Below are 27,850 nucleotides of genomic sequence, written 5' to 3' on the forward strand. Positions count from 1 at the left end.
ATGTTGACAGTCGAAGTTAATGTCAACAAATACTGTACGTAAGTAATCGTCTTAACCCTCTCGCCATATCCCGACAGTAAGAAAAAAACTCACTCATGTACGTGTTTCCAAACAGTTCACGTTCCTGCCACTACTGGAGTTACCGTACGCATCGGTAAGTACTCTTCAGAATGAACGCCGTACTTGCTAGGCAACTTCTCTCGCACATAGGTAATACGCCTCTGCGGAAGTGTAGGAAGATTGAATTGTCTAGGCTCATCGGCTAGCCACATGACGTCATACAGCGAGCTATGACACACTTTGAACTGAACACGCAGTATATCGTCGTTGTTCCGGCAATAACTCCTATGCGACATATTTATCGATTTTCATATTTTTGCTCTATTACATAGCTTAAATAGTGATACAGCGAATAATAAAATCTCCTATATGTACCCAATTATATTTCTTTCTTTCGAAAATGTAAGAATTCACAATCTCCTATGCACTACTGTCATAGAAGAATAAATGTGTTTTCTCTTCCTACTGAAAATTTTCATATTTTGCACATAGGAGTTATTGCAGGAACAACGACGATAGCTCGCGCATGCGCACTGCGCACTGTCTGTTTTACAGACGAAACTAACGGCCGCTATGCTTTCAGATTCCAGGCGACTAGTGTACAATGTTTCTTACTAACAATAAAAATAGCAATATTTTAAACTCAAAGACGTCCGCAACTGATGCAATGAAGCAAGCGGAAGCAAAAAGTGTTACCTTACTGTCTTCGATAGCGCATGAAATAGGTTCATCATGGGGTGAGGGATAAATAAACTACCCCTCCATGATCAGTCGCCCACGCATGTAGCATGTAGGCCTATTTTGTGTAGTTCGATTTATCCTAAACTATTGTAAGGATTTAGTGCCTACGAGTAACTCACTCGGAAACAATTTATTTATGAAAGTAAATGTTTGAAATGAAGGAAAAAGTGAGCTGAAATTAAAAGTAGGCCTACTCGCGGAATGAAATTTGAACTGAGGTAAACTGGGTAACTCCGAGGAAAACCCTAACCTCTTCATTTTGTCTACCACTTCAGAGAGCGCCAGGATCCAACTTGAGTTCCTGAATGATAATCCCACTCTGTAGCGCTCAGATACCGCTTACTTGAAGTCCACAACAGTTTAGATACGACGAGCTGTAGCCTATATACAAGGAGCTATTGGTACCTATATTTTGCAACCTTCTTCAAGCTTAACAGTAAACAAATAGGCCCTCCTTATTTTTATTCTCAAGTTTTCACTTCAATTAACATTATTGTGTTAAAACTTTCGTACTTTCGACTATGAACTCAGCAACTGATAAGCGTCATTATGTAACCAACAGATAACAAGGAACTGTCAACTTTTTAGTAATGTTTTTAACATCCCATCTTCTTGCCAAGTCCTTCGAGAGGTATGGAAATAGACGTTATTTAAGCTGTCAACTGTATTCTAGCACACACTTCTTTAAGCAAGGAAGAAACAAGTCAATGCTTTTTTTTTTTAATTTCTTTATGATAGTATCTTACTTTGAATTTAGCTTGTATAATTTCCTTTAAGATTTTAATTTCAGTTTGTCTCTAGTTAGGAGATGCATTGTCGAAGAAATCTTCTCAGATGTGGGATACAGCTGTTTAAAGAACGTCAGAATCGTCGGCTCCTTAGCTTGTCTCAAGATGTAGCATGGGTCGTCAAATCGTCGTATCCGGAATTTATTGTGCCAACTGAGTCCATACCACAGCATGTTTGGAGTAGATGTGAAGAGTGGTCGGACAACATTGCTTTCGTAAGTAGAATAGCTAACTTCTTCTTCTGCTGCTGCTACACTTCACGGCATAAGCAAACTTCCTGTTCCGTCACTGGCGAAGCTCTTAAGAGACTTTTGAGACAGCCTAAAAAATTTGAATGATTGTACCTAGTAACATTAGGCTTATAACAATGTATCGTAACACTTGGTTTAACTCCGATCCTTCCACATATTATGTTCACTGTTGGTAGTCATTCCAGGATCCGAGAGTTCAGTGCGAGGCTTGTGGGAGAAGCCTCTAAAGGCATGACTACGACCTTGGCTCACAAGTTTGAGGGTGGAAACGGGGAGGGGGTACCGCTTCGCTACATCTCCGTACGAAACGAGGCTAGCCTTACCGTCACAATAATACGTCGCGCTATATTGGTGTTCCGTGAATGCGCTGCTTTGTTAAGTGCTAATTTAATCAAAAGTGCATGCGTGTGTGTGTTTTACATATTCATTTTGTGTAAAATGGCTCATACTGAAATAACGTTGACGTCATTATTTGTAGAATTAAAAGAGAAACCGGTTTAGTTGAACATATGAAATGTGCTTACAAAGACAGGAGATCGACACCACATTTACATACTAAAACAGGGAATGGAGAAAGACAAAAATAGAAATATTTAATTTTCGTGGTATAAGAAATATCCTTGGCTAACAGGCTGCTCTGAGACACATAAGTTATATAGTTATACTACCTGTGTTGTGTTTGCGGGTGAAAATGAGTGCCGTCAACTTTTTGTGAGGTCTGTATCACAAAAGAATTTGATATAAAAGCCGAGAAACATCTGCTGTATAAAAAGATATAAGGTTAGCAGATTTTTTCAGCCTACTCAGTATTTACACATTCGCTTCGTCACTGGTCACTCACTTCCGTCATCACAGTATAACTTATTACTCTGTCTCTTTTCTGATCATCCGTAGTTTCTTCTTCCTCATGGTCGATAGTTATAAATTGAATTGTCTATCCTACCTATGTGGGTTAACCAATTATCATGACAATTTTCTATTGTTTCATTAAAATAAAATATCTGCAACGCTGCTCTTATTCCTTCATTTTTAATTTTGCTCAGAAATTTTCCTCAGAAAACATATTTCTGTATTTTAAATTTTTATTTTTGTTTTCTTTAGTGTTACGAGTACCCACACTTCATTTCCATATAATATTGTAAGGACTGCCATTGATTTATAAAACGCCATTGAAATTTCTTTTCTTATTTTATTCCTTGGGTGGTGACATATAACATTTGAAAACTTGACAATTTTGTATTTATGTCTTTAGAATTTCCGAAAACACATAGCTCATTCCAAAATTAGTGCAATACTTCTAGTATTCAATTCCCTTAGCTGTGACTAAAGTAAGTTGGTAATATGAGATGGAGTGGTGTCTGATATATGTGTTATCTGTACGTTATAAGGTATTAATCTTATTTATGCTCTATATGTAGTGATTGTAATAATAAGACTGTTATCTGCAATGCCCTAAGGTCAAAAATAATGTAGACAAGAGCAGGACTTTCTCAAAGTTATATTGTTGTGTAAGATTATGAAAGCGTATTAATCACTCATTCCGTTCCAATTGCAATACGCATGGATGTGCATATTACAGTCACTTTTGGAACCTCATTTTTTACTTTTTTCCTCCTTCAGGGAAGAACTAAGATTGTATTTCTGTCAATGTTTTGTATTTCTGTCAATGTTATTTTATTAACAACTAGCCGTACCCGTGCGCTCCGCTGCACCCGTTAGAAATAAATATAAAGTAATTACATAATTAAAATAGGACATTTGATCCAGCGAACATTCGTTTTTGATATAAGGATAAATCGTTTATTATGTTACTTAATTTAAATTGTATTTGCATAATTAAAATGCGATCATTTTGATCCAGAGACCACTCATTTGGTCCTAAAAATTATTTTAGGAAATACAGGAAACGAATGTACAGAATAGCCTATCAAGTTTTCTGTGCATAAGAAGCTATTTTAATCTTACTTGTCCTCGATTCACTCAGAAGTTACTGTAATAACATTATAGCATTATGTCATATAGAGAAACTACACTTTCCAATGGTGAATTAATAATTAATTATACAAATCGGTTAATTTAGCTTCCGATATTACTTCATAAAAAACACAGAAACATTATCTGTAGGCTATCTTTCGTAGCTTTCGATTGTTGTTGTCCAACGCCCCTTATAGACGGTCATTTGTTTTTTAATTCATTACACGGCCTTAAATGGCAGTTATTTTCATTTTAAAACTCATTTATCTCATTAAATATCAGTCCTATCAAAATTTTTCAAGGAATAAAACTTATCCAAAATTATTTTTAAAGAAACTTTTTTATGTAACATTTTTCACACAAATCAATAATAAGCGAGATATTTCGATTTATTTAATTCAGGCCCCCTTATAACCTCCCTTTTAAATAATGTATTTTGAATGCCATATAGCTTAAAATCTAAGTTACAACGAACTTAATTTATATGCCAATTTTCATCGAAATCCGTTCAGCCATTATCGCGTGAAAAGGTAACAAACATACAGACAGACAGACAGACATACAAACAAAAATTTCAAAAAAGCGATTTTCGGTTTCAGGGTGATTAATTATATATGTTAGGACCAATTATTTTTGGAAAATCGAAAATTACCAGAAAAATTTCGGCTACAGATTTATTATTAGTATAGATAAACAATAAATAAACAATAAACAACAATCATTTACGACCAGCAATACGCCGGAAACACCAAAAAACTCTTGAATACCCATCCAATGATGCTCGTTGTCACGTGGCTGATCTAACAGCTGGAACTGGAAAATTCTAAAGCATCCTCAGTATTCTCCCTGCGACTACGACACTTTCCCATAGATGAAAGAACCATTGAGAGGGCTACCTTTTAAAAATAGGTTCTTATAATAGTAGTAGAGTAGTGAGTAAGAAGCTTAGACGCTGTGGATGGCAACCGTCGCCTTCCAGAGGTGTGGTGACGGATACGTGATATTGGAGATTACCTTTAAGAATCGTTATACGTCAATTGTGAGTAAATAAGTTTTTATTCTTAAATAAGGCATTGCCACTAATTTTTGAATGAATAATTCATGTATATTCATTTCACAATCTGGTTATATGTGTAAAGATACATTTCTAGAAATCTAGACGGTGCTTCTGATCATATCATTATTAAGGCAAAGTGATCATCACTTATTTGCAGGAATGCGGTGTAACCGGGCGCAGTTACACGTACGGAGCTACTCGCAAACTCTGTCGACGTTTCGCTGCATCACTGCACAGAGCAGGTCTGCAGGCAGGCAGTACACTGGCCATCGTAATGCCCAATTCCCCAGAGTGGCCTATCGTCTTCTTGGGAGCTCTGGAAGCGGGATTTGTAGTCACTACAATCAACCCAACGTATACAGCCGGTAATTGCAGCTTTTGGTGAGCTCAGACAGTGTTAGAATAGTTTTATTTTGTCTCTGTGTATTCCCGCCCGAAAATAACGCCGTTGTTTATACTGCCATGAAACTTCAATTGGAAAAAGTGGTTTTCCTTGGTCTGCACGTGAGATTAAAAGCTAATGAGCGAGATTACGAAGTAGATCAGACCATTTTGCAAACATAGTCGGATTTCAGTCCTGTATAAAATTCGGAGATCGTTCGGAACGAAAATCAGTGAAATGGAGAAAATTTGTATGCATCGGCTACAGATGAATAGAAGTATAAACGTAATTATCGCGTGGAACATATATACAGTTTTTTCCGTTGCAAACGCAACTGGACTCGAGCTACCACCACGCTACAACATGCAAAGGCTGTGCGGGCTGCAGGGCTCAGTCGTGTTCCTACGCCATAATTGAAGACCTCCCCGGAATAAAGACGTAACCAACAAAACTGTAATTCATGTTTCAGGATAAAGGAAAATTATTTCAGGGGCATACTTTACAAGGTCTATATTCCCTATCATAACCAAGGATACAAATTTATTCAGCCATTCAATTTAATATGTAACCTCATTAATCTGCTAGAAAGCTAGATAGTGATTTTATACTGTATTTATGTATTATTATTATTATTATTATTATCATTATTATTATTATTTACTTACTTACTTACAAATGGCTTTTAAGGAACCCGGAGGTTCATTGCAGCCCTCATATAAGCCCACTATCGGTCCCTATCCTGAACAAGATTAATCCATTCTCTATCATCATAGTCCACCTCTCTCAAATCCATTTTAATATTATCTTCCCATCTACGTCTCGGCCTCCACAAAGATCTTTTCCCCTCTGGCCTCCCAACTAACACTCTATATGCATTTCTGGATTCGCCCATACGTGCTACATGCCCTGCCCATCTCAAACGTCTGGATTTAATGTTCCTAATTATGTCAGGTGAAGGATACAATGCGTGCAGCTCTGCGTTGTGTAACTTTCTCCATTCTCCTGTAACGTCATCCCTTTTAGCCCCAAATATTTTCCTAAGCACCTTATTCTCAAACACCCTTAATCTCTGTTCCTCTCTCAAAGTGAGAATACAAGTTTCACAACCATAAAGAACCGGTAATATAACTGTTTTATAAATTCTAACATTCAGATTTTTCGACAGCAGACTGGATGATAAAAGTTTGTCAACCGAATAATAACAGGCATTTCCCATATTTATTCTGTGTTTAATTTCCTCCCCAATATCATTTATATTTATTGCTCCCAGATATTTGAACTGCTCCACCTCTTCAAAAGATAAATTTCCAATTTTTATATTTCCATTTCGTACAATATTCTGGTCACGAGACATAGTCATATACTTTGTCTTTTCGGGATTTACTTCCAAACCTATCTCTTTACTTGCTTCCAGTAAAATTTCCGTGTTTTCCCTAATCGTTTGTCGATTTTCTCCTAACATATTCACTTCATCCGCATAGACAAGCAGCTGATGCAAACCGTTCAATTCCAAACCCTCTCTGTTATCCTGGACTTTCCTAATGCCATACTCTAGAGCAAAGTTAAAAAGTAAAGGTGATAGTGCATCTCCTTGCTTTAGCCCACAGTGAATTGGAAACGCATCTGATAGAAACTGACCTATACGAACTCTATTGTACGTGTCACTGAGACACATTTTAATTAATCGAACTAGTTTCTTGGGAATACCAAATTCAACAAGAATATCATATAAAACTTCTCTCTTAACCGAGTTATATGCCTTTTTGAAATCTATGAATAACTGATGCACTGTACCCTTATACTCCAATTTTTTCTCCATTATCTATCGAATACAAAATATCTGGTCAGTAGTTGATCTATTACGCTTAAAACCACATTGATGATCCCCAATAATTTCATCCACATATGGAGTTAATCTGCTCAAAAGAATATTGGACAAAATTTTGTACCACGTGAACAAAAGTGATATTCCTCGAAAGTTACTACAGTTAGTATTGTCCCCTTTCTTAAAGATAGGTACGATTATGGACTCCTTCCATTGTCCTGGTACAATTTCTTTTTCCCAAATAGCAAGTACAAGCTTATAAATTTCGTTAGATAATGCGCTTCCACCCTCTTGTATTAATTCTGCTGGAATTTGATCGATACCTGGAGACTTATAATTTTTCAGATTTCGACTTCAGAAAGTGTGGGTTCAGGTATAAATGGCTCAGCAGTTTGTATTTCAATTTTGTCCCGATCATTTCTATTTGGTCTATGTATATTTAGTAGTTGTCCAAAATAGTTTTTCCATTGTTCAGGATTGAATGACCGTCTGCAAGCAAGTCACCATTCTCATCCTTGATCACGTTTACCCTTGCCTGATATCCATTCTTGAATTCCTTTATGCCCTTATATAAATCTCTAATGTTTTTATTTTTACTATTTGTTTACACCTCATTCAGTTTTTTCTTCAAGTAATCTCTCTTTTTATTCCTAAGCGTACGATTTGCTTCTCTATTCACCTCAACTGGATCCTGTAAAAATTTCAATTTTGCCTGCTTCCTTCTTTCTGCTACCATGCAACAATCTTCATCAAACCACGGTTTCTTTTTCTTAGTTTCATAATAACCTATGCTCTGTTCAGCTGCAATTTTGATATTATATCGGATATTTTCCCACATGCTATTAACATCTAACTCTTCCTCAACTTCGTCGGAACTTGCTAATACGGCAAACCTATTTGAAATTTCGATCTGATAATGTTTCTTAGTTTCCTCGTCCTTTAATTTCGGAATATTGAATCTTCTAACATTAACTTGTTGCTCTACTCGCTTGGCTACTGATAGTCTTTCTCTTAGGTCTCCAATTACCAAATAATGATCAGAATTAGTCTGCCCCCCTGAAGGTTCGAATGTCTACTATACTAGTATGTCTTCTTGTATCTATCAAGATATGATCTATCTGGTTATGTGTCAATCCATCTGGAGAAGTCCAAGTATATTTATGTATATCCTTATGGGGGAATGTTGTACTTTTAACAATTAAATTTTTTGATGTGGCAAAGTTGACTAACCTAACTCCATTGTCATTACTAGATATGTGTAGGCTCTCTTTTCCAATAGTCGGTTTAAAAATATCCTCCCGTCCTACTTTAGCATTGAAATTCCCCTATAAAATGTTCATGTTATATCTAGGTAACGTGACCAAAAGTCTGTTCCAGTTCCTCATAGAAGCTATTCTTTATATGGTCGTCTTTCTCTTCTGTAGGGGCGTGAGCATTTATAACTACGATATCGCACCATCCACCCTTAAGTACTAAATACGATAACCTGTCACTGATAAATTCTACCTTTTTTACTGCTGATTTTATTCTTTTATGAATAAAGAATTCTGTTCCTAATTGGTGATTATCGTTTCCTTCCCCATAATACAACAAATAATCTTCTATTTGTGTTATGCCGTTCCCATCTAACCTAACCTACTGTACTCCCACAAAGTCTATTCTAAATCTAGCTAGTTCTTTTGCTACTAATGTTACCCCTCCTGTTCTATACAGACTTGTAACATTCCAAGTACCAAATCTCAAAACTTTATTCCTTTGCTGTGGTCGTGCCAGAGAATCAGTCCCATTCCGAGGCTTATTTGAAGGATTCGTAACAAGCTGTTTTTTACGGTGCTGGGTTGTTAGCCCTTCGCCCAACCCCCAAGCTGGAGGACCACCCCTCATCGGCTGTCCGCGACTGCTTATTCAATATATTCACAGCTACCCTCCATATCTGGAGGCCATCTCCTCGATCCGCAACCTAAGGACGTGCCATGCCGTGGTGATAGGGACCCACAATACATGGATTATTATTATTATTATTATTATTATTATTATTATTATTATTATTATTATTATTATTATTATTAACACTCCCAGAATAAGTAAATAAATAAATACTTACAAATGGTTTTTAACGAACCCTCAGGTTCATTGCCGCCCTCACATAAGCCCACCATCGGTCCCTATCCTGTGCAAGATTAATCCAGTCTCTATCATCATAGCCCACCTCTCTCAAATCCAATTTTAATATTATCCTCCCACCTACGTCTCGGCCTCCTCAAAGGTATTTTTTCCTCTGGTCTCCCAACTAACACTCTATATGCATTTCTGCATTTGACCATACGGCTACATACCCTGTCCATCTCAAACGTGTGGATTTAATGTTCCTAATTATGTCAGGTGAAGAATACAATGCATTGAGTTCAGGGTTGTGTAACTTTCTCCATTCTCCTGTAACTTCATCCTCCTTAGCCACAAATATTTTCCTAAGAATCTTATTCTCAAACACCCTTAATCTCTGTTCATCTCTGAAAGTGAGAGTCCAAGTTTCACAACATACAGAACAATGGTAATATAACTGTTTTATAAATTCTAACTTTCAGATTTTTTTACAGCAGACTAGATGACAAGAGCTTCTCAACCGAATAATAACACTCATTTCCCATATTTATTCTGCGTTTAATTTCCTCCCGAGTGTCATTTATATTTGTTACTGTTGCTCCAAGATATTTGAATTTTTCCACAATATAAATAAATAAATGGATGGATGGATGGATGGATGGATGGATGGGTGGATGGATGGAGAGATGAGTAAATAAATATATGAATAAATAAATCGTTTTCTACATTTCACTATGAAATCTGGAACATATTACCTGATAATGTCATATAAGCCACATAGGGTTCAATATATTTACAGAAAACTTTGATTTTTTTTCAGATGAAATATCAAAACAGCTCCAAGACTCACAGGTGAAGGTCATAGTTACACTCTCTGCCATCCATTCAACAATAATGACTGCCGTTAAAATTAGCGTTGGGAAAAATAATCCACTCGTAATCATAGCACCAGGTTTTCAGCAAGGATCTCAGTTACCAGCTGGAAGTATAGACCTGATGGAGATGCTGCAGAAAGACATAAATACAAGCGTCCGTATCTCTGGAGATTTTAACGACACTGCTGTACTGCCGTATTCTAGTGGAACGACGGGACTGCCTAAAGGAGTGATGCTTAGTCACAAAAATTTTGTGTCAGCCTGCTCACAACTTAACTGTCTTCACGAGCTCTGTCTGACCGAACCTGCAGTAGGTAAGTCTACTACGACTTTCTGTTTAACAAGTTCACCGTTTTCAAGATTACTTATACGGCGATCATCAGGCCTCCAGATTCAGAGGAACGGACGGAAGGTTACCTTCTTACTAGTATTATGGGATTTATTCGATTTATCTGGTCGATTAATCGATCAATTTCTATTCTAAGATTAATCGATCAAACATATTTAGTCGAATAATCGAGTCGATTAAAATTGATCGGTTGTATTTGATATTAAATATTATTTTGTTGATGAAAATTCTGACTAAAAACCCCGACAACATTCGTCTTTCAGAAATTGCTTACTTCAAAGCACAATATTACCGTTATTTTGTAACAGCAATGCAGGTCGCATAGGGCAAATCTTTGCAAAAACACTTCAGAAAGAAATGTAGATATGAGGAAAGTGACCTGTCTACCCCTATTGAAAGTCGAAACACAATGCGAAACCCTTATTAAAGCGTATTCCAAATCTCACCGGTGAGCAAACCGATGGCATCACGGTGTTCCGAATTCCACCGATGACGTCATTGATGCTCCACCGGTGTCGCACCGGTGCCATCAACTTGCAGAGGTGCTGGCAGTCTCCATCAGCCACCATCAGTGAATCTGATTGGTTCTTGTATAGGGCGGGAATTAGCGGACGAATAACATCGTGCACTGTTGTGTCATGGCGGTGTGTTCTGCTTTAGTTCTGCTGTATTGTTTGTAATGAGCACAACGTAAAAACAATATGTTAATGGCTTATGAGCGAACATGTCAACGGACCCGTTATTACTACTGGTTCAAGAAATAAATTGTTTATGCTATCTTTTCTTTGAACGAGATGGGAGTACGAAAATTTCGCAAAATTTTGCTAGCGTAGCACAGACAACAACTTGTACAGTCGCCATGACAGCCATCGATCCTTCCAGCAGTTTTGTTCCTTATTTCGCTGCAACGTGACGTCATTGATGCCACCGGACCGGTGAGATTCGGAATACGCTGTAAGTTTTATGGTTTTTCAAGAAAACTTTCACCTTGTCAGCTAGTCTTCCTAGCATATGAAATACATACTTCTTTGAGATTCGCTCTCCTCTTTCTTTAGCCATGACTACACTGTGTGCAAGTGAGAGAGTAACTATCTTCTTCTCTTTCTAAAATTTTGTAACCCGATTACAATAGGGCCAGTCTGTTGTTTTGTTTACTGAGTTTATAGATGAAGCTTGTATATTTAGTTCGCTAAAGAAAAAAAGATTTCTATGGTTTTTGGAAAGTGAAAACTCCATTATGACCTATGAGAATTTGAGAGGTAAACTCAGTGGAACGTTTGGATTTAAACAGAACGATCGTGGAGAAGTACTTGGCAGAAAAAAAAGTCTTTTTTCGTGTTTAGTGATGCAGGAAACATTGTTACTAAACATAGAGCAGCACTTAATTCGGAGCATGTGAATGCACTCACATGTTTAAAAATTATGGATGGAGCAGTATTAACTAGGTGAGTCTTCATACTTTTTAAATTTGTGTTTGTATAAAAATTCCCGGAGAAATTGACACAATAAATTATAAGCCTCATAATAAATATGTTAGTAAAAAACTAAAATAGTTATTTTGTAATAATATAACAATACAATATATACTGATATACAATGTTTAATATTTATGCTTATCACCGAACACAAATTAAATTTAACAATAATTGTGTATTACAGTATATTACAACTATTTTTTCAAATCGATCTAAGCTCGATTAATCGATAGATTACTCGATTAAATTCAAATAATTAATCTATTAAATATTTTGATCGATCTATAGCACTACTTACCTAATATAATAATAATAATAATAATAATAATAATAATAATAATAATAATAATAATAATAATACTGCAATGTCGATCTTATATCATTTAAGTTCTGGTGGCATTTCATCAACTTTATTAGCTAGTCCTTGTAAGCCTACATTCCAGCATCCAAAATGCATTGTTCTTTTTTTTTAGGTTATTTTACGACGCTTTGTCAACATCTAAGGTTATTTAGCGTCTGAATGTGATGAAGGTGATAATGCCGATGAAATGAGTCCGGGGTCCAGCACCGAAAGTTACCCAGCATTTGCTCATATTGGGTTGAGGGAAAACCCCGGAAAAAACCTCAACCAGGTAACTTGCCCCGACCGGGAATCGAACCCGGGCCACCTGGTGTCGCGGCCAGACGAGCTGACCGTTACTCCACTGGTGTGGACTCCGTTTTCTTCTGCCATGTCGTTTACCACTGACTAGATTGAGAGTACTGAAGAAAGAAGAGATATTTTCGTTGAGGAAACCTACGTCATCACAGAAAATTCCTTTATAATAATAATAATAATAATAATAATAATAATAATAATAATAATAATAATAATAATCCGTGGCGCTATACAACCCTTTAAGGGCCCAAGACCGACTAGCCGGCTGCTGGCCTCACATCCACATGCCGAAGCAAAAGTGAAAGATCATCCAACCAGAATGGAGGTATCGTGTGGTTAGTACAATAATTCCCCAGCCGTTATAGCTAGCTTTCGTAACCGAATTTCGCTACTACCTTCTCACCTAGGAAAGTAAATTACAGTATTTCTAAAGGGAAGGACAAGATGGCTGATCTCGTCAGCCGCACTAAGGGCACCGTCCTAGAGAAGGTAACTCAGAGCAGAAAGTCCAAGTTGAGGGATCTGCAATAGACTGACACTCGTAGGTAAAAATTGCATTGCTAACTGAGGACTCAAAAGAACGTTAACCGGCGAATCAAACAGAAAACGGAACTTTCTATGGAAACTAACTTTTTCTTATCGAAGAGTACTTCGACAAATCTTGAAACATCTTTTTCGTCTACCATAAATTCCATCACGACTTGGTTGCGGTTCGAACCCAGGCTGTGTACATGTAAAATCAGCGTACTAGCGCTTGAGCCACAAAAATTTGCCTGTTATACAGTAGTACTTCTCCGACACTTGCTATAACGGAAATTTAACATAGCAACTGAAACTGTATGTTGTCACTATTTCAGGATCTCACCAGGATATTTGCCCAGTTATTATGCCATTCTTTCACATATATGGAATGACAGTATTGTTGTTGGCTAAGATGTTACATGGTGTTAAAATGGTGACACTGCCCAGGTTCGAGCCAACATCTTTCTTCAATCTGCTTGATAAGCACGAGGTAAGTAATCTTTACTGCAAAATGTTATTTTCAATAATGTAAATGCAAGACGAAGATTAGATTTAAGCGGCAACGCTTGAGTGGACAGGTGGAGAAGGTAAGAGTTTCATTCACCATGTTGCATGTTCTAACTCTGCGATTTTCAGTCGGTGTGCGGAAAAGGATCTAAAAATGTGACGCTGGAGTGTGAAGTGGCAGGGAAGGTCGCAAAAGAAGAGAGGAAAAAACTAAGGAATGAAATAAATTTCCTTGAGATGTATACTTATTGGCTTTTAAGGAACCCGGAGGTTCATTGCCGCCCTCACATAAGCCCGCCATTGATCCCTATCCTGAGCAAGATTAATACAGTCTCTACCATCATATCCCACCTCCTCAAATCCATTTTAATATTATCTTCCCATCTACGTCTCGGCCTCCCCAAAGGTCTTTTCCCCTCTGGCCTCCCAACTAACACTCTATATGCATTTCTGGATTCGCCCATACGTGCTACATGCCCTGCCCATCTCAAGCGTCTGGATTTAATGTTCCTAATTATGTCAGGTGAAGAATACAATGCGTGCAGCTCTGCGTTGTGTAACTTTCTCCATTTTCCTGTAACTTCATCCCTCTTAGCCCCAAATATTTTCCTAAGCACCTTATTCTCAAACACCCTTAATCTCTGTTCCTCTCTCAAAGTGAGAGTCCAAGTTTCACAACCATACAGAACAACCGGTAATATAACTGTTTTATAAATTCTAACTTTCAGATTTTTTGACAGCAGACTGGATGATAAAAGTTTCTCAACCGAATAATAACAGGCATTTCCCATATTTATTCTGTGTTTAATTTCCTCCCGAGTATCATTTATATTTGTTACTGTTGCTCCCAGATATTCGAACTTCTCCACCTCTTCAAAAGATAAATTTCCAATTTCTATATTTCCATTTCGTACAATATTCTGGTCACGAGACATAATCATATACTTTGTCTTTTCGGGATTTAGAGAAGGACTAGTTGAGGTAATAAAATTAGTTTTGTTTCGTTGTATGTCTGATCATACGCATTCTCTCCTTTTTGGGACTTACAAAGTATCTGTGAGACAAAACTTCTTTCTACGACTGTATCTATTACTAGAATTATTATTTTCCATATAATGACAATAAGAACACAGACAGTGAAAGCTTAATAAACAGAAAAATGGATGGCACGAAAATGACATCTACTTTACCAATATGCTGAATGCAATACAATAGAATACAATCTCATATGCAGGTTAAAAAATAGACCTAATCTACGGATATTGATGTTTACAGGTGAGGTTTATGAATATAGCACCACCGCTAGTTTTGTTCCTGGCGACTCACCCTGGACTGCAGAAGAGACATATTCGGGCTTTAAAATACGTGTCGTGTGGTGCAGCACCATTGCCAAGAACAGACATTCATCGGTTTTTAGAAAGAGCACCGAGAGTTAGTTTCATGCAAGGTAAAAATATTTCACCTATGAAGTAGGCCTAACATTAAATATAGAAGCTGGTCTCTTCATCCAATAATTCGCTAGGAAGCTAATTCGAATCCCGCTTATGCTGATTACATTTATGGATTTTTCTGCGAGGTTTTACGCAGAATCCTTGGTCTCATCTCGCCAAAATACTCGTACCATTTCGCTATTACCAATTTCACCGAAGCCGATTATAGTTAACACCGGAGCTGATGAAATAACAAACGAAAAGCATGAAATAATTATATTTAATTATCATAAAACTCTTTGCCCGATACCCATTTCAGCGAGTGCTGAGACCACTGACGTAAACTTGCGTTATTTGAACGCCATGTGAAAAACATTTCCATGCTTTAATTTCAAAAAAATTAATTTGCGTTTATGTAGTGCATTTAGCCTACAATTTCTTTTGCTAATGACAGTGGATTTTAATACATATCTTAATTTATTGTTCTAAGGCAGTGGTCGTCAGCACTCGCTGAAATGGGTAGAATACAAGAAGTGCAACAAAATATGCTCAGTCGTGCAGAAGAGATAGGGACACAGCATACCCACCACCAGCCTCGGGTGCACGCTGGTGCTTAAAAGACGCTAGCCCGAGAGTGCAGTATACCGACGACCGCTTTCTAAGGGAAAGCTACAGTATCTCTTCTCTAAATCAACAAACAACAAATGTAATGCTTGTCCACTAACTGCTTTCTTTTCAATCATTTGTCTTAGGCAAAATATGTAATCAATTATTGATCTCCCGGCTCTATCAAAACTTGCTTGTTCTTCTACCTCCCTTTGGTTACAGCCGTTCAAAAAAAAAAATGTTCAATTATTTTTTTTTCCACAAAAACGCCTTAAAGTACTTGTCACAGTTACGCACCTATAGTTTTTGCATTCATTTTTTTTTTACTTCCTTTTCAGTCGATAAAAAAATTTCAGCACTGTTATATGTAAAACGTATTTTAAAATAGTCTAAAAGACATCATTTCTTGGCAGGATTCGGAATGACTGAAACGACTTCAGTAGGATTACGCTCTCGACCGTACGACAAGAATTACGAGTCCGTCGGAGTGCCCATTCCCAACACAGAAGTGAAGATTTCGCATCCAGAATCAGGTGCTACATTAGCATGCGGCGAGATCGGGGAGCTCTGTATGAGGGGCCCTCAGGTGAGTGATGTCTGCAGCTGTAGGCCTAAGTACCGAATGCAATATTTTGAAATTAGTGTTTTATTATATTCACGAATTTTGTGAGCTTATTATCGGATCAAGTAGCAACATTATATATCTTTCAATCTAATGTAACAGGTCATGAAAGGCTATTACAATCGTCCAGATGCCACGTCTGATACGATCGACAGCGAAGGCTGGCTACACACTGGAGACATAGGACACTACGACGACAAAAACCACTTCTACATCGTAGACAGGCTCAAAGAACTAATCAAAGTCAAAGGATTTCAGGTAATTCAATACAATAGGGTAATAGAGTAGAAAGTAATCCATATTTCTTTTCAGATATGAGTCCCTGAAGTAGGAATTTTTTCAGAAAAGTCTAGCAAAATTTTCTTCCTTTGTAGATGGTTTACTAAACGAAATCGTGAATTTTACATAGAAATACAGTATTCTGATTTCTCCCTTCTCTACAGCCTTCTACAGGGACATCATTTTATTTTTACTAACATTTTAAATATTAACCTGGCTATACCTTTAGAGAACCGGGAACTCAGATTGCCACCCCCTTCCACGACTGTAGTTCGATGATACTGCGTAAAACACAAACAAATCACTCTACTAAATATAGGAGGGAAGAAAAGTAGTTCATTCATTTACGTAAACTAGAAAATATCGCGATTTTGAGTTCGATAATTTTCATTAGGTTTTTGGTTAATCTTAATACAGTACAGTATTAAGAATAAGTGTTTTTACTCACGAACTGAGTTAGCCATGCGAAAGTATTCATTATGCAGTGTATATTATACTGTCTACAGCACATTAGCGTACAATATCGAGAATGAAGTTAAGTTGAAAAATAATCATAATATGGATATTTAAACACATTTTTGAAAATGGTGGCCGTTCATTTCGATACAGGCTTCAGTTCCTTTGTGCACATTATCGCACTATAGACTATTGCATCTAATTCCAATTGTCAGTTTCGTCCTTTGTACTAGTAACTCATGTTGAAATAATTTTGTACCTACCCTATAAAAGAGTACCTTACGTACTGTAAATTCAATCTTCACTTCTGTCCAACCCGCACAGATAAAATTACTCAGACATGCTATCTACTGTCCGTCCAAGTGGTTATTCCGCAGGATCGTAGAAAGGGGGGAAATCACATGACAGTTAATTACTTAACGAGGCCCTTTTATTTAAGTTATTTTAAACAGCTGTATAATATTACGTAAACGTCCAATTCCTAACAGAAATTAATGTTTTCAGAAAAGAGCTAAGACAGCCCTGCTTTTACAGAGGGGCGAACAGAAGCAGGTGGAGGAAATAGGGATGCGACGTAAGAAAACGGACAGTACCTGTGCGAAAATATGATTCAATATTGAAAGCTCTTTCGTCACTGGAAAGCGCGAAGATATTTCTGGAACGTACTATACTCACTAACTCAGTGCTGTTTACTATATGCGGTCTTGTATCTGTGTGTAGAGGACAGTTGGAAGTTCATTAGTAGAAGGGTTGGAGTGAAGTACATTCAAAAACTCAGGTACAATAAAAATTGAAGTAAAAATAAAATGATGTCCCTGTACTGTATAACACACGCGCTAATAAGATACGTTCCGCTCTCTCAAACTGCCGAAAACCCTCACCGATTATTCTTACTTTTTAGGCGAATAGTAATGAATACTATCTAACTTTGTATTAATTGTAGTGGTGTGCAGGAGTGAAATAATCTGGCCGAAGATGTCACAGATTTCAAACCTACCGAGATCGCTAACTTCGCATCGGGAAATGAGGCCGGAAGCCGCCGTTTTAAAGAGGGGCAAAAAATTTTGTTGGCTCTACAGACTGTATAGATGTGCTGTATATATACTGACATCGCAAAATGCCGATGTTATATGCCGCTTTTGGGCGCACGAATAGCTACTGTCTTCCTCCGACGAGTTTAGCGCTGAGGCGTGAGGTATTCTTGCCATCGGTGCGGGGGGGGGGGGGTTGCAGGTAGATTCTTTTGTTGCTACAGCCAAGCGGAGCCGAGCGGAGTGGGAAGTATTAATCGTCCAAAAATATGCAGTCGTCAGCCTGTAGTAGTGTGTGAATATTTCATATACATATTGTTTACCTAGGCCTATATGGTTTTGTTATTAATATATTAAATATATAGTTGCAATTTTTGCTCAAACATCTCCCTGATGTTAGCTATGTTAATATTATATAAATTACTCCTATTAAATATTTCACCGTTACAAGTCATTTTTAAGGAAACATGCTGTGGAAAAGTTTTTGGTTTTATTCTATTGGAATTTTAGAATATGTGTGGTGGTATCGTGAAAAACAGATTCCTATAATGTCTTGCGAAAATCATTTGTTAGTGATATCTTAAAATACAAATCAAGTACTTTTACTTCTCAAGTGAGTTCAGCAGTAGAGTATATTTAAACTGATTACTTTACACATTTAATTCAATTGTACTAATTACTAAATTGTATAGTATATTATTCTTCTTTTCATTTATATTATTGTAGTTGTATTATGATTTTTCTTTTTATTTATTTTATTGTATTTGTATTTTTTGTGGTGTAATGGCCTTACCTTCACCAGAATAAATAAATAAATAAATAAATATATATATATAAAATTTTCTACAATACTTTCCTTCTCTGAACACGTAAGTACCAATGGTTGTATCTCTATCTCGCCAAAAATACGTTAGAAAACTAATAGGCATACTGCTCTCGTAAATTGAGCGAATGTTTTCAGTATGATTGTACTTCCTTCCAGACTGCCGCTGTCACTGTTCCCTCCCACTCCAGTACTGCGCTAGACTAGTCGGAACCGCATTCCTCTCAGCACTAAGCTCCTCAGAGGATGACAGTCTTATATGAGTAATACGTACTGTCTTGCCCGCTCGACGAATGGCGGAACTGCGCCTCAGTCTCTCATCTTCCTGAAATATCCAGTTGGCGATCTACATTGATTTGAAATCTGTAGTAGCTGCCGTTAATAAGATGGAGAGGGAGAAAATTTGCAGTTTTCCCCTCACGGGTTCTCTTTATTTACCGGACGGGCTGTACGAGATAAATAAAAGCCGTAACCAGATAATGCTTTTGAAACAAAAAGAAATTGTACAGTAGTTCATACTAGAACTGGGTATGAATTACAATTCCTCCACATTACCACGACACTGAAAACTGCATTGCTTTTATAGGTGGCGCCAGCGGAACTCGAACAGATCTTGAGAAGTCATCCACAAATAGAAGATGCAGCTGTTGTCGGCATTCCAGATGTCAAGAACGGCGAAGTTCCAAAAGCCTATGTTGTTCCAAAAGGATCTAAAATTTCTCAAGATGACGTCAAGAAATTTGTGGCAGAGAAGGTCTCAGAATACAAGCATTTGAAAGGAGGAGTGCAATTTATAGATAAGATCCCCAAAAGTCCTTCAGGGAAAATTTTGAGAAGGATTCTCAAAGAACAGTTATGACTATGATTACCGACTCCGGTGTTACTGATCTTCAAACAAAAATAGTACTGTATTCTACAAACAGTACATATAAGTTTACTTGAGGTTACAATACATTCGTCATACAAGATTCTCTTCCAACTCACAGTTTGTCATTATATTTTGAGCTGTCTCAATAGACGCAGACCTAACGAATTAACCACTTCCTCTTTAACTGCTTGTAGACGCTAAGTATGAGGGCGCATTGAACCACGTTTCCCATTAGATTAACTTACAATGGTGCAGGTGGAAGTGAAATGTTAGGTACTATTGAGCTAAATAACTGAACTCTTCGAGGCATTTAACAAAATGTTCTTAATGGAGACCTGCAAATCACCGAGTGTTCGTATTTCATAACGGTGGTTTACACCACGCAACTCCCTGGTTTTTGCGTCCACGAGAAGAAAAAATATTGTAAATCTTATAAATACGCCGTATAGGTCTTAAAGTATCGAAAATATTATGCAATAACAATTATTATAAAAATGACGAAAATAAGCACTTTATGCAACATTAAACTATACTTAAGATACTTACCTATTCTTGGGAGAAACATTTTCAATTTTATCCAAAATTTATAAACTCTTTTTTCTCTGATTACTTGACACATAATTTAGGATTTTCACGCAAAATAAATTCCTCAAATATTTTTGGGAGGGCAGGAGGGCAAGTTTTTAAAGCGAAAACTGAAATTTGTTTCAGTCCTTGGCACATAATTTTTATGTTAGAATAAAATTTCTTTCACTGTCTTACTCTTAAAAGAACACACAATAAGCTGCGAAAACAAGTTTTTCCTATCTTATCCCATTAAGGAAAAATGTAATTTTATTTTTTTTATTTCAAAATAAAAATAAAAACTTAAGATCCTGGAGTTTTAAATTAACTTTCTTAAGCAGTAGGACACTGTTTGTAGTTTGGCACTTAGCTACGTTAATCAGCTTCATTTTGGTGCAAGAATGGTGAAACTATTTCAATTCTAAGTGCACTTTGTGTTAACATTAGTGTTGTAAAGTGCTGTAAAACTGAACATGGAGAAAAATTATCTACATCCTGACGGTATGACAAATTGTAACTAAACACACAGCTTCCTGACTGTATGAAAAATAATACAGTCAAACTCTACCGCCAAATTCAAATTATTACACGAAAAATATATAAAATTGACAGAATGTGACGGATTGACAATGCAGAACTGCACTTCCGGTCTAAAGAAAAGGTGCTTCCGATTAATAAAAACTCAGGTAATTAATTAACAAAACATCATAGAAACAAAACTGATATATTTTTTAAAACTAGAAAGTTCAAGTTTTCAGATAACAAAAAAATAAGAAAATTAAATTTTTTAAGGAAAATTTAATTAGGAGAAAAGGCTGTAGTGTGCGGAAAGTGTGTGGTAAAAATTTTCCGCACTGAATGTAGGAAATCGTAGTTACTGTTGCCAGGAAACCTATCATTCTGCACTTTCATAGAAAAAGTAATATTAACTACTGTACACCCACTTTTGCCCATCCCAGTACAATTACAATTCTTCAACTCATTCATTCATTTAGTGTTCTGCCCAAGGGCAGGTCTTTCACTGCAAACTCAACATTCTCCAGTCTTTCCTATTTTCTGCCTTCCTCTTTGTTTCCTCACATGAGCCATATATCTTAATGTCGTCTATCATCTGATATCTTCTTCTACCCCGAACTCTTCTCCCATTCACCATTCCTTCCAGTGCATCATTCAGCAGGCAGTTTCTTCTCAGCCAGTGACCCAACCAATTCCTTTTCCTCTTTCTGATCAGTTTCAGCATCATTCTTTCTTCACCCACTCTTTCCAACACAGCTTCATTTCCTTTCTGTCTGTCCACTTCACACGTTCCATTCTTCTCCATATCCACGTTTCAAATGCTTCTATTCGCTTCTTTTCACTTCGTCGTAATGTCCATGTTTCTGACCCATAAAATGCCACATTCCTTAGAAAGCACTTCACTAGTCTCTTCCTTACCTCTTTTTCCAGAGTTCCGCAGAAGATACTCCTTGTTCTATTAAAAGCTTCCTTGGTCATTGCTATCCTCTTTTTGACTTCCTGGCAGCAGTTCATGTTACTGCTTATAGTACACGCCAAGTACTTGAAGCTGTCCACTTGCTCTACTGCCTCATTTAGAATTCGCAAGTTTATCTTCTGTATTTTTCTTCCTACGGCCATGCTCTTCGTCTTATTTGCATTTATATCCATCCCATACTGCTCACAGCTGTTATTTAGCTCCAGTAGCATTTCCTCTTCTGCTAACAACGCCATATCGTCAGCAAATCTTATGCATTTTATTCTTCTCCTTCCTACTATCACTCCTCCCATGTTCTAAACCAGTTCTTTACTAAATCCTCCAAGTAGATGTTGAACAGGGTAGGTGATAAAGGACATCCTTGACGTAGGGGAGTAGTGGATACAGTGAGACACAAAATATTAAGGCATATGTATGCAAGTGATAATTCAAGTATTATTAAATTCAAGTGCAATAGGAATAGACATTAAAACATGGAGTACAATAATACATAAACAAAAATGTTAATAGATAAAGGACATAATATACAATACGTGTTTGTAAAAAAAAAATGCAAATGTCTCACTGTTCCCATTCAGGAGGGTACAGTGAGACACCACAGTGTCTGTTAAAGGACATTGAAATCATTTACATTTATTTCAAAAGAAAGGGAAGCTTGCTGTCTCTTTATCTTGACATGTTCTGTAGGCTTATTTAGAATCATTTTGATTTCTGTCTTCGAAACCATTGAAACATCTGGAACATTTGGAAAAGTGAATTTTCCATGATATTTCAAACTTTTGCGAAAAAATGAAATGAATTTTTGGTGACAACAAAGTTTATAATTATAAGAATTTAATGTAATTCTTTATTATTTTTTAACATTTTTTTTAAATTTTGTGAATAATTTTTTATTTATGAAACCATTGAAATGTAATGTATCCATTATTTTAAGCTACAGTTCCTAAATTGGTTACAAGTATGTTTATTTTAATGTTAGTTACTGGTAAATGTAATATAATTACAGTTTATTTTTGCAAAACATTGGTACATGGGAACAGTGAGACGTCTCAGTGTACCCTTCAATGGCATGTCTCACTGTTCCCTTTACGCATAGTTCATTTAAAAATGACGCCATCACTTCAAAATTAAAACAAGAAAGACGAAACTTTGCCAAACATAATCTCAAATACCATAGTATTAGGTAACAAAACATTGATATTTATATCTCATTTGTATATCCAATATAACCTTCATTAAACACAAGCCAAAATTTTACTTCTGGAGTGAAAAATTATTTTTTCATCACTCGCCTTTATAACTAGAATCAAATCGAGTATGAAAATACTGTTTCGTTACTCATGCACATACAACTCCACTGTTACCAACATATCAACATCAAAATTTACTATCTAATAAAAAATGTCTCACTGTTCTCTCTGTCTTACTGTACCCACTTCTACCCTACTACTGTCCCAATTTCATTTCCGTCTGACATTTCTTCTCCTATCCTGACTTTCACTCGTCATTTCATATAAGGATTACTGAACAGTCTTCTCTCTTTCCAAATCACGCCAATTTTCTTTAACTATACATGCAAATTATATTTGCGTCAAAAGAAATGTTCACGATATGGGCAAACGCCCAAGAGCGGCGCGCAGCTACACATGTAACGAAATGCTTCTTCCAGGTTGAAGTCCCTGTCCAAAGTTCGCAATCTTATCAAAACAGCGAATTATAAAGACTTGGCAATCTCTGAGATCAGAGTGCAATGGGTGCGAGAAGCGTCCTCACAAGAAGACATCTCATCTTACGTAAGAGTGAGGAAACCTGACTCATTGTCCGCGAACAAAGTTCAAGAAAAACATTCGTCTGACACAGGAAGATAGAAATATAAATGTTTGATCAAAACTATAACTTTCCATTAAAAAGTAGGCCTACAACATTTACTTAAAACGTTCTCGATTAAAGTAAGCAAGCAGCACACTATTACAGGACTGTCCAACTTGAAGTTAGCTGAAGGCCTCGTATATATTCCTAGACAGAGTGCGGCCAAGACTCAACCTATCCAATACAAATATTTTTTTTTTTCTTTTAGTTTATACTCTCAACAAAAAATCGTCGCCCTTTTACTAAACTATTTTGCTTAATTTGTGATTAATTTCTTTGAATTTTTTAATCTAATTCATATTTTGTAGTTATTTTGACATAAGACTTAATCTATCTATACTAATAATAAATCTGTAGCCGAAATTTTTCTGGTAATTTTCGATTTTCCAAAAATAATTGGTCCTAACATATATAATTAACCACCCTGAAACCGAAAATCGCTTTTTTGAAATTTTTGTTTGTATGTCTGAGCTGGCTACGGACTGGAAGGTCCAGGGTTCGATCCCAGGTGGTGACAGGATTTTTTCTCGTTGCCAAACTTTCAGAACGGCCCCGAGGTTCACTCAGCCTCCTATAAAATTGAGTACCGGGTCTTTCCCGGGGGTAAAAGACGGCCAGAGCGTGGTGCCGACCACACCACCTCATTCTAGTGCCGAGGTCATGGAAAGCATGGGGCTCTACCTCCATGCCCCCCAAGTGCCTTCATGGCATTTAACGGGGATACCTTTACCTTTTACCTTTTATGTCTGTCTGTATGTTTGTTACCTTTTCACGCGATAATGGCTGAACGGATTTCGATGAAAATTGGAATATAAATTAAGTTCGTTGTAACTTAGATTTTAGGCTATATGGCATTCAAAATACATTATTTAAAAGGGGGGTTATAAGGGGGCCTGAATTAAATAAATCGAAATATCTCGCTTATTATTGGTTTTTTGTAAAAAATGTTACGTAACAAAAGTTTCTTTAAAAATAATTTCCGATAAGTTTTACTCCTTGAAAAATTTTGATAGGATTGATATTTAATGAGATAAATGAGTTTTAAAATTAAAATAACTGCCATATAAGGCCGTGTAATTAGTTAAAAAACAAATGACTTCGTCTATAAGGGGCCTTGGACAGCAACAATCGAAAGCTATGAAAGATAGCCTACAGAGAATGTTTCTGTGTTTGTATGAAGTAATATCGGAAGCTAAATTAACCGATTTGTATAATTAATTATTATTTCACCATTGGAAAGTGTAGTTTCTCTAGATGGATATAATGCTATAATGTTATTACAATAACTTCTGATATAATATAATATAATATAATATAATATAATATAATACAGTATAATATAATATAATATAATATAATATATAATATTATATAATATAATTTAAGTTATTTGAAGGGTTCACAACCATAGTAGGCCAAGCGCCATTTACTGAATACGTAGAAAACAAGAGACAGGTTAAAGGAATTGTCATTGCACCAAATGAGTGTCTCTGGACCAAAATGATCGCAATTTAAATTAAGTAACATATTAAACGATTTATCCTTCTATCAAACACGAATGTTCCCTGGATCAAACGTCCTATTTTAATTATGTAATTACTTTATATTTATTTCTAACGGGTGCAGCGGAGCGCACGGGTACGGCTAGTTGAAAATATATTGATATCTAAGACGAATAATGAGTGTAGAAACATTCAGACAAGAATAATTTTAATTTGATATTAATCAGAAAATATGTACATTAAATACATCAAATTTGCACACATAATGCCTAATTTTCTTTAATGGGAATGGGGTGGTTTTGCCTCTAAATGCAATGCCAATTTTATTGACTACATTCAGTGTTCCAGAACGGCCCCAGGTTCACTCAGCCTCCTATAAAATTGAGTAAAAGGCGGTCAGAGCGTGGTGCCGACCACACCACCTCATTGTAGTGCCGAGGTCACGAAAGCATGGGACTCTACCTCCATGCCCCCAAGTCCCTTCATGGCATGTAAAGGGGATACCTTTACCTTTACCTTTGTTACTATGAATATAATAGAGATTGTTCCAGAGCATTGAGAAGATTCAGAACTCTAAATGGACTGAGGTGTGAATCCCGCAATTAGTCGTCATTGTGGAACCTTAAAAAAAACTGAAGATATTCCGCAAAATATTTAATTCCCTGGAAGAGAGGTCACTAATCAGGGATTAAGCAAGAAAATAAATACTTATCGCAAAAATGCACAAATGAAAAATTATATTATAAATAAGTGTGCAGAAAGATAAAATTAATAAAGTATACAGAAACAAAAATTTGTAATGTAATTTGTTTCTTGGAGTTTTATTATTTTCAATCCATCTTAGCACATTCTAGATATACTTATCTAGGTCAATCATTAGACGTAGGCAATTACAACTGAATTTACATCACATTAAAATACTTTATTTTATGGGCACTCTAAACATTTAAATTCTTTACTAGTAGGCCCTTCAAAATTTATTGTTATCAGAGTGCTAATTCTTTTTACTGAAAGGCGGTTTCCAATTCCAGTTTTTACAAGATTCATGCAACTAAATCCTCACTCACAATTTACAGTATGCGATGGAATTATATAAATCAATTAGAAGAAATTGTTCATTTAATTTACATGAATTGCACCAACTATTTGAAATCAATTCCTGAACATCTATTGCTCAATACATTTTTGAACATTGTCCATGCCATTAGCATTTCATTTAAATTCAGATTAGTTCATACACATCTCTGATTTCATTTTCTCCATTACCATCTTCGTTTCTGAAGTCCAATGTGGTTGTCGCATTTTTGCACATTTACATTCAAAGTGTGTTGCATTTTTAGAAGTCGAGTAGCAAATGTGACAAATGTGACTGTGGCTTAAACCCTGCTACTAATGATGGGGGAGAAAAAGTCTACCATATCTTAATGTTCTGAAACTGGTTTATACCTTAATAAATCTCATTATTGTATTAAAAACTGTATTATTCTTCTATGAACTTACTTCTTTACAAAGTTAGAGGACTATCAAATCTTTAACGATAGTTGAACAACTCCATACATCAGAAACTACCTACAATATTTTCATAGTGATGAAACAATATTACCTTTTTTCAGTACAGAATACTACACACTTTTTTCTTACCTTTTGAACGAGATTCACAGGGGATCTGCAGCATTCTCTCTTCACAAGCAGAGTGGAATTACGTAAGTGGCTGCAAGAATACGTACACAGCTGTAGATCATCATGACAACACCGCCTTCTCCACTATTCTGTAACAAAAAACAATAGTGATCTTTAAATTATACATTTCTGTATGAATGTATGACTTATCAATACATCTTTCTCGTATGAACAAATCAGCAACAAAATACAAATGAATGTGACTTTAAAGAGTTACGTATAACCATTATATAGAGCAGTGATCGTAAGCACTCGCTGAAATGAGTAAAGGGTGAGAAGTGTACCGCAATATGCACCGTCATGCAGAAGGGGGAGGGAGGAAGCGTACCCGCCAGCAGCCACAGATGCACGCCAGTGCAATGTCTTATCAGCGGATAAGAAACGCTAGCCCGAGGGTGCACTGTGCTGATGATCGCTGACATGAATTATCTAACACGTTGAAATATCTCCGGCATTCATTCGTAATGATCTATCCACGGGCTGCAAATCCATCATTCTCCAAATGTACCTATTTTCCGCCTTCCTCTTAGTCTCTATATATGATCCAATCTCCGACATGTTTCATATTTTTTCCACAAGTCCACTCGTAGAAGATACAAAATTTTCCACTTCAAACCAATAAATCACAATTTTTAAACTACCCAAAAACCAAAAATATAAGGATTTAAATGAAGTGAGAACGGGATCAAGCAATGATGTTATGTTGCATATGACTACTCCGGCTGCTCACTGCTAGAGCGCGAATTTATTGCGGACTTTTTTACGATCTGAGAGCGATAGTTTTCTAACACTCTGCATTTCATCATATTCTTTTCTTCATTTTGTCATTAAAAATATGGTATCATGATAAGGTGTACGAGCTTCGGTGATCCGAGCCCGCCAGTTTACTGTTTCTGTGTAAAACGTTCACGACTGTGTTCCGGTGCCACACGGAGACACCCTATGGGCAATACTCTTTGGTCTTTCGGAGGTACGTTCCCGGTGCTGGACGAAGAACCTTGCCTTGCTTCCGAGGAGGCAACCGAAATGATGTTTCACCAGGGGCGGCTTTCGAAGAGGGG

General features: G+C 36.5%; 1 protein-coding gene across 2 annotated transcripts; it reads left to right on the top strand.

The window, feature by feature from the left end:
• The first annotated feature begins 1,335 nt into the window (after positions 1–1,335).
• On the top strand, positions 1,336–26,584 carry LOC138701985 (uncharacterized). 2 transcript variants are annotated; one of them, XM_069829417.1, is made up of 9 exons: positions 1,336–1,432; positions 1,603–1,804; positions 5,029–5,236; positions 10,002–10,370; positions 13,396–13,550; positions 14,843–15,014; positions 16,017–16,189; positions 16,328–16,483; positions 19,401–26,584. In XM_069829417.1, exons 2-9 carry the CDS (start codon positions 1,610–1,612, stop codon positions 19,671–19,673), a joined length of 1,701 nt encoding a protein of 566 aa, XP_069685518.1. In that variant the 5' UTR covers positions 1,336–1,432; positions 1,603–1,609; the 3' UTR covers positions 19,674–26,584. The 2 variants fall into 2 exon arrangements, with proteins under 2 accessions (XP_069685518.1, XP_069685519.1); XM_069829418.1 differs by lacking the exon at positions 1,336–1,432 and adding an exon at positions 1,440–1,504.
• The last annotated feature ends 1,266 nt before the right edge of the window (positions 26,585–27,850 follow it).

Source organism: Periplaneta americana, chromosome 6 (assembly GCF_040183065.1).
Source record: "Periplaneta americana isolate PAMFEO1 chromosome 6, P.americana_PAMFEO1_priV1, whole genome shotgun sequence".
NCBI classification, from domain to species: Eukaryota; Metazoa; Arthropoda; class Insecta; order Blattodea; family Blattidae; genus Periplaneta; species Periplaneta americana.